Source organism: Ostrinia furnacalis, unplaced genomic scaffold (genome assembly GCF_004193835.3).
Source record: "Ostrinia furnacalis isolate ACB-3 unplaced genomic scaffold, ASM419383v2 OfSCF1657, whole genome shotgun sequence".
Taxonomy (NCBI): domain Eukaryota; kingdom Metazoa; phylum Arthropoda; class Insecta; order Lepidoptera; family Crambidae; genus Ostrinia; species Ostrinia furnacalis.
Genome location: NW_021131896.1, coordinates 369,057 through 376,963, shown reverse-complemented (window position 1 = coordinate 376,963; position 7,907 = coordinate 369,057). Strand labels below are relative to the sequence as shown.

Sequence of the window (7,907 nt, the reverse complement as noted above, 5' to 3'; positions counted from 1 at the left end):
TAACATACTATGAAAGTATTAAGGTTCTAAATACACTCGTATTTTTACTAAATAGTCTGAAACCGTGTCCTATTTACAAAGCATAAAGTTATTTATTATTAGAATTATTATTTACAAGTATTACATTATTGTTACTTTAAATTAGATTCTTAGACAAATTGATCATATGCAAATCCTTTAAAACGGTGAGTTAATCTCGTTTTATTTCAATTTAGATACAAATATAGGTACGAATTTAGTACAATTCCTCAATAGAAGGCATGAAGTTTTCAGGCATCTGTGAGTTATCTACTTCACGCTTCCTAAAGACAGACGTTTGAGTTTTTGGCGTTGTAGGTGTAGTAGACGTTTTGTCTTGTTCCTTTTTCGCCTTCCTTTTATTAGCTTTCCTTCTCGCAGAGGATAAAAGAGCTTCGCCCTCCGCAGAATCGCACGGAAAAGACCTCTTTACGCTGTACACTTGGCACGTTTTTGTATCGTTCTGATCGGCGTTCAGTTGCTCTTTGACTTTCAGAGCGTAAACGTCTCCGTCTATATTGTATTTGGTGACCATCACAGCTCGATTGATTTTGTTTTTCTTTGTTCTGAACTTCTTAGTGGTCTTTGCTTCAGTACTGGTAGGTATAATCGTCTCACTCGTAGGCGCTATGTCTCTTTTGGTTCTGTAACTGATCTCGTTGGTTAAGACGTCTTCTTGAAGCTCTTCAGCGCTTGGACGGTTGCTGATTATATGGTTATGGACTTTATATGCTCTGATCGCTCGCTCCATGCAATTATGGCACCTTTTGCAAGCTAAAGCTGTGAATACTGTCTGCAGTTCGGTTACGTTGTTCACCAAAGGTGGTCCGTTGATGTTTAGTAGTATTTGCTTCCGTAGCGTGTGTGGTTTCTGCTGGATAAGCAGCGAATTGTTGAATCTTATTTCCAGTCTTGGCGGTGATCTTACTCTTGATATACCTATGAACAAAAAGCTTGTTAGGTTCAACCAAAGTGAGCGTATCGTTTCAAAAGTAATAAGGCTGGGTTTTAGCTCCATACTTAATATCTAAAGCTAAAGTTAACAAGGTGGGTTTATTAAAGGGGAAGTTAAACGGCAAAGATTATATGGCATAACAAAAAAAGTATTCTACTAACGAACGTAAGAAATAAAAATATCTAGATTTGAAACTTCTAGCTCACATATTATACCTTATCTATAAACTTATAATATGTAAATACATTATGTACTCATTATTATGTAATCTAAGAAACAAAATCCGAAAGTGATTTGAGTCTTTTGCGTTGCTTCTTCTTGGCACTGATCGAACTGTAAACTTTAAATTCAAAGACCTTTTTAAAACCAAAATTCCTGAAAACAAATGAATTTAACAAGTGATAAAATAGACTTACCTAGCGTTTGCGGCAACAGCACCACTAGCACACATAACAACAGGGAACTCATTAGTTCCATTTGCGCGACCCTCGCTCTAGGTGTCTCCGCTGCAGCAATCTTCTTTTCAAAAGTCCGCTAACAAGCTTCGTTACAGCTCCGAGGAGTTTTACAAAACACTCGCTATGTCGCCCAGACCCAGCCTTAGCCTGTTAAATGTTGTCGAGTGCCTCAAATTAACGTCGAATTACCGTAACATACAATCACAAATTCACAACACGTTTCTCGGAATACTGATGATTAGGGACCCAGCTTCCTTCTTATAAGAGAGCGTATTACGTTTGTGTATTGTTTACTGAACTGGGCGTGTTTACAGTGAGCAGCGATACCCTTTCGACAATTGAATGTTTGCTTTACCTCAGTGTTAGGCTATTGTGATCAAGCTGATGTGTTTATAGGATACCGACATCCGTGCGGTTGACACAATGGCCGGTCGAATGTATTGTAATAATGCGTGGTTCTGGCATGTATGGGACTATTTGGTCCCCGGCTGCCCGAAGAGGAGGTAAACCCATTCGAAATTTATAGATATTTTTGTATGTAAAACGCATAAAGCTGCACTATAGTTTTTTGTGTTCACCGAAAGAAAAATGTTTTTCATTCAATATTTAAACAAGCTTGAAAATATTTTTCTTTTTCATCCCCAAAAGCCTCTTAAAAGTACTTGTGCATAAACCTACAACAAAAGCACGAAAGTACACAAAATATTTTTAATTGAAATTATTGATATGCGAGGGATGGATTGAAAACAATTTCCAATATTTTTATACCCTCTTTTTATAACCCTTTTTATTACGTATAAGAATTGAACATAACTAGTTATAGTTCAATAATCACTCCGTAAACAATGTGACAGGAAAACAAAATCTTAAAATGGAGAACATAAATGTTTTTACCCTTTTTAGAAGTGGTATCAAATAGTTAAGAGACTCAATAATTAACGGCCACTCCAATAATAGAATTTTAAAGTCCAAGACGAAGATCAATGTTTAAACTTTCAATTGCGATCTTCTTCCATTCCTTTTAATGTCTTTAAGATACCTACTTTGTTAGTAACTCGTTTCTGTTAAAAAAGCAACAAGTCCTTTTGAAAAAAGATACTAGAATACGAAAACTAAACAACATTATGCCCTAATGACAAATTAAATAATGTTTTCGAAGATACAAAGTCAATTTATTATAACTAAATGTTTCTCCGACAGGTTAATTATACTCACTTAGGTACATCTTGAACCAAATTGAAAACAAATCCACCGTCTCATTTTGCTGTAGGTGGGCTAGAAATAATTTGAGTTGATTAATGTTTAATTATAATTGTGTCTATCTGTTCACATAATTATAAAAGTCTCAATTTCGCTGTCAGTTTTTATTATTACACGTTAATGATTCCAAACTGAAAGGAAAGCTGATAATTTGATATTATAAAATAACAGAGGTTTTATTACGCTGATGTGTTCAGTGATAATATACTTAATTAATATGTTAAATTGCAGTTTTAACAACCAATGCGATCTCTTTCCACGCCCGAAATTTCCAAGAAGTGCCAAAAACAAAGACCGAACTTAATTTTGTTTAAATATTAAAGCCATACTTATTCAAAATTCTTGGAAAGTAACTATTGATAGCTCTTATTAAATCCACACTTCAATGCCTGTAAAGTGATGGTATATTTTACAAAAAGAAGCCTAAAACTTGATTAAATTTTAAGCGAAATTGACTCTTTTGATTGCTTAAATTTCAGTATTCAGAACAATCACAGAACCAATTTCATAACTAAGGCTGAGTTGCACCAACAAGCTTAGACCGTAACTATAACGGTAACCAGTGATTTTTGTATGGAGTTTGACAGATTTTTGACGTTTGTTACAGTCAAAGTGAGATGGTGCAAGCAACCCAGCCTTCGACTAAAACAAGTTTTAAAAATACGAAACGAAGATTAAATGGTGCACAAAATATGATACACAATGCACATTCACAATAATATAAATAAAAGCCTGCGATCACAAGTTTCAAGTTGTCATCAACAACAACGTATAAGACACCTCCAATTTGTTAGATAATATTGAATATTCCATCATCTTATTACAAAATCCAGTAAGCAACACGTTCATGAAAATACAATAATAATACCGTACCTTACTATTAAATTTATAGAGCGTAGGTACCAATTTGGGTACCTATATCTTGGCCTAATTTTAGTATCTACCCAAAACACTAATCTAGTGGACTACTTAGTCTTATATCACATTAAACTTTGATGATCAAAGAACAGTTCTTGTAATTAAAATAGAAACAGTTTCATGTAAAATTAATAATGTTTACAACTTTGCTGAAACTCACATCATTAACACACGTATTCACAAACGATGCTTGCTTAAGTGAAGCAGCAAATCGAACGCACAGCGTTAAATAGAGATATGTGTGCTTAATTGTGTTTACGTTAGGTGTGCTCGCTGACATATCTGACATATTGTGCAGCGCCCCTAGCGGCTACTTTCAAGAAATAAAATCTTCATATATAAGGTGTTATTTTTTATACTGATCATACTTTACCAACACATCTAATAAAATCATACAAATAAGACCCACGTGTTTTTTCAAAAAAATTCAGGCTAGTTTCGAGTAAAACGACAAAGAATGTTTCGAAAAAAATAAAAAATAAATCATCCTTTGAGCGCGGTGAGTATTCGTTTACGCACTATCGTAGTAGCCGGCCGAGGGCAACGACCGCTGCCACGTGCCGCGCCGCGTGAGTCGGCCATATTGATATCGCTGCCAGTCGCTCCGCGCCCACAGCCCGAGCCGAGCCGCCGATCGGCATGCGGGAGCGCAACAACATAAATAATCGTCCCAGTCCGTCTAATGTGCCCAAACTTATTGCAGTGTATGTGCGAGTTATTACAATGCCGCGCTTGATAAATAACAAAACGCAGGTGAAATTATGTTTCGGGCACACTAACTGGCCGACAAGAAACATTGACGAGTCGATAATCTTCACACCTTGCTTGTTTGGAGCCGCGCAGCGCTTCAGGGAGCGCAGCCGTATCCTGACTTGACGAGATCCCGTGCGCTTCGAGGACGAAGTTCTGGATTTCAATTTCAATCACCGGCACAGTGCTGGCGGTACCCAGATGCGAGCGCCGCAGACGGCGGCTTTTGCGTAAAAATACGGAATGCCTTATCAAGGAGTTGTTGCCAGAGGGCCACGACCGCGACCGAGTTCTATCGATGGATATTGCGGAAGTCTACCTAGGTACATACCTACAGTGTGATTTGGACAGATGAGTGCTTGTTTACGCGAAAGGGACTTTTTCCGTAAAAAAGTTAGTGCGCGAATTGTGAATACAACATCCGACGTGGTGTCTAGTGAACAGCAAGCAAGTGTGCAGCCCGGAAGCATTACCTCAATTCGATCGTGGCTAGATTAGACAGTGCAAGACAGTGTTTACGTGAACATTCAACAAAGGCTTGACGTTCAAAATGTATTGTGATTAGTGTAATAATAACCTAGGAACTTTAAATAACAACATTCAAAATAGGTAAATGTGTGAATAAGTAAAATCAATGAATCTAAAGTGTGATGGCAAATCATAATTTAGGAATTAAAACCAGGAAAATTGATCAGTGAGTTTTATTTACAACACCTATTCATATTCAATATTAGGGTGCATTTCCACTGAAGCGAAGCGAAGTAGTAATAGGTATGTACCTATCAATTTTTTATTACGTCTCTAAATAAATTGCGTAGGCATTACGAAACCGTAGATATTGAATTCCAATTTCGATCCTTTTTTAAATTTCTAGTTTAATGCGGATGATTCGCCTCGGTTCGTTGGAAAAGTCCCCCGCTATTACACTAATGAAAATACACTTATTTACCTACTTATGTGGCTAGATTTTGTTTCTCCCAGCGCGTAGTACCTATTAACATGACGTAACATCGTACATACTCACGAGTGATAATTTTTGGTAACGTAGGTTTAGTGTAATCTAACCTTTATGTGTGTGAACGTTGAATGAACGCGCGCGGCCATTGTTCGTACTCGTATGAATGAAATGAGTAAAGAAAGAGAGAGAGGCAGTGAGTGAAGACAGGATGGTTGTAAAAATAATATCTTTTTTTTGTTAGGAAAAGTAAAAACAAAAACTAGCCTGAATTTTTTTTTTAAAACACTTGGGTTGTATTTGTATGATTTTATTAGATGCGTTGGTAAAGTATGATCAGTATAAAAAATAACACCTTATATTTTTGATGTACTCGCTAGTAGCGAGAACACCTAACGTAAACTCATGGTAATGGTTCGTGTGTCACCCTGTGCGTCCACGCGCACTGTGAGACCTCATAGTAATGTTCGTGAATACGGGCGTCAGAAGAGTTTATAAATAAGTCTATCATACAAAATTTTATTGTAGCAAGCAAATATTCAAGCTCATGTTGATTCAACTAAAATTACCATAAAGTATCACGAAGAAGTGAGGCGAGCCATGAAAGCGAGAAAAAACTTTTTTTGTAACTTATCTCGTTATTCACGTAGATGTGACTTTTATTATAGAGACGGACTTTCAGGTTGTTCGCACAACAAATTCCCCAGATTTGTCCCTACATTTGGTTGAAGCAATGGGATATTATGGTTTTACATATTTCTGTTTCATTGTCTTTGTGTGTATAAGGAAATAGGCACACAGGTGTGGTTTTGTGTCGATTTGGAAAAAAAATAAGGGTTAAAATTATTTCATAAATGTTTTCTTTTATTTTTCGTTGCGTTAATGAAAACTTCGTAGGTACTAATAATGATATCAATTAATCAAGCTGAAATTTTAATAAACATAATTATTTTATCCGGAGAAAATATTAAGACTATACTAACTTTTAAACAAACTAAGGCAATAAAAGTAAGTACCTAAATGAGAATATTTAAGTGTATAAATAACCCTCCTTCTGGCGCAGTTGGGTAAAAATAAGTAAATAAAGCCTATTCCAGATTAATTTACCTTAAAATCGCTTAGACTGAAATCTAAGCTTGGTTTATGGAGTTTATTCTCCATTAAAATACCTACAAGTGCCACTCATTTCAATATCTGGAGCCTTAACATAAAAGGAAAACTTTGAAGAGATACTAACAACGTAAGTAAACTTTCTTTTGGGGATAAAACAGTCCTCCATTGTAGATTTAAGTATTTCATCAGATTGTTAATTAAACAGACTTAAGCTGAGTTACACCACCTAACTTTGACAGTAACTAACGGGTGTAAAAAAACCTATCCCGAAGCCGAAGACTACTTATTCTCCACATCATGGGGATCATTTTTTTCTTTGGGACCATACCTGGGAAACTTGTGGTTTAGGAGATATTGAAGGTCAAAGTCAGAATATTTTTTTCAAGATTTTTACATTATCAATTTCAATTCGTTATTTAAATTTTTTTTTTCTAAGAAACCTTATTAAAATTTTGAGTATTTTCGTCACAATAAGGCTTTTGTCTTTACAATAAGAAATGGACAGCAGCGCGCGCACACACGCTCAAGCGCTGCCCCCACGCCCCGAACCGCAACCCGCGCTCGCCCATGAGTCATTCAACTCTACTGTGAGTTCAACGACTACGACTGGACCAACTGAACTGAGCTTAATCCAAATCTACCTAGTTTGTAAAAATGAAATGAGTACTTAAATTAGTTACTTACACCTTAATATCACCTTACCAGTTTAGTTTTTATTCTAAAAAATAATAAATTACATTTTAATTAATAAAAACCCTTTACACGAATTTGTTTCTTTCCGCAAATTAAATAATCTTACAGAACCTAGGTTGTTAACTAAACCGTGCTTTTACGCATAACCGTTATTCTATCACAATGTAGTATCACAGGTCTTATTAGCTACGCAAGTGTGATAAGCGTAAGTAGGTATCATTAAAAAGTACCGTAAACAGATGAATAATGATCTTTTGAATGAGGCCTGTCATTCTTTACATTAATAACTCTCTACTTCAATAACTTAAGTCTTTACGATAGTAATAAAATTCATAAAGTAAAACTCAAATTATTGCTTACACCACACCGCTCTAAACGCCTAGAGTAAACACCTGGCAATGTTACTCCTATCGTTGATTAAGGCATTCACTTTCGATAGGAGTGATGATTGTGTGTTCTTTAAACTTAATTGATTTCAGCAACTAAATAAAAAGGTCTCTTTTTTCAGTCTTCCTTCCATACTCATTACTTCCTTTCTTCATAATTTACTTGAAATAAATAATGGTTATGCACGCGATTCTAAATAAACGTAATTTTAATCGTTAATCACAGGCAGTAAGCAGATGTGATAAACTTGTATCATTAAAAAGTACTGTAAACAAATGACAAATGCTCTTACACACAGGTTCATTATTTCTAGCTCTCTAACTTAATAAATTTTACGTCTTTACGATAGTAATTAATAAAATAAAACTTAACTTACTTATTACTGCAATCTGAACGCCTA

General features: G+C 35.5%; 1 protein-coding gene across 1 annotated transcript; it reads right to left on the bottom strand.

Annotated features, from left to right (window-relative positions):
* Positions 1-235: 235 nt before the first annotated feature.
* LOC114353462 (uncharacterized) lies at positions 236-1,641 on the bottom strand. Its single transcript, XM_028305490.1, has 2 exons — positions 1,390-1,641; positions 236-957 (listed from the first exon to the last, which is right to left on the bottom strand). The coding sequence occupies exons 1-2, from the start codon at positions 1,448-1,450 to the stop codon at positions 236-238; spliced, it is 783 nt and encodes a 260-aa protein (XP_028161291.1). The 5' UTR covers positions 1,451-1,641.
* Positions 1,642-7,907: the final 6,266 nt, after the last annotated feature.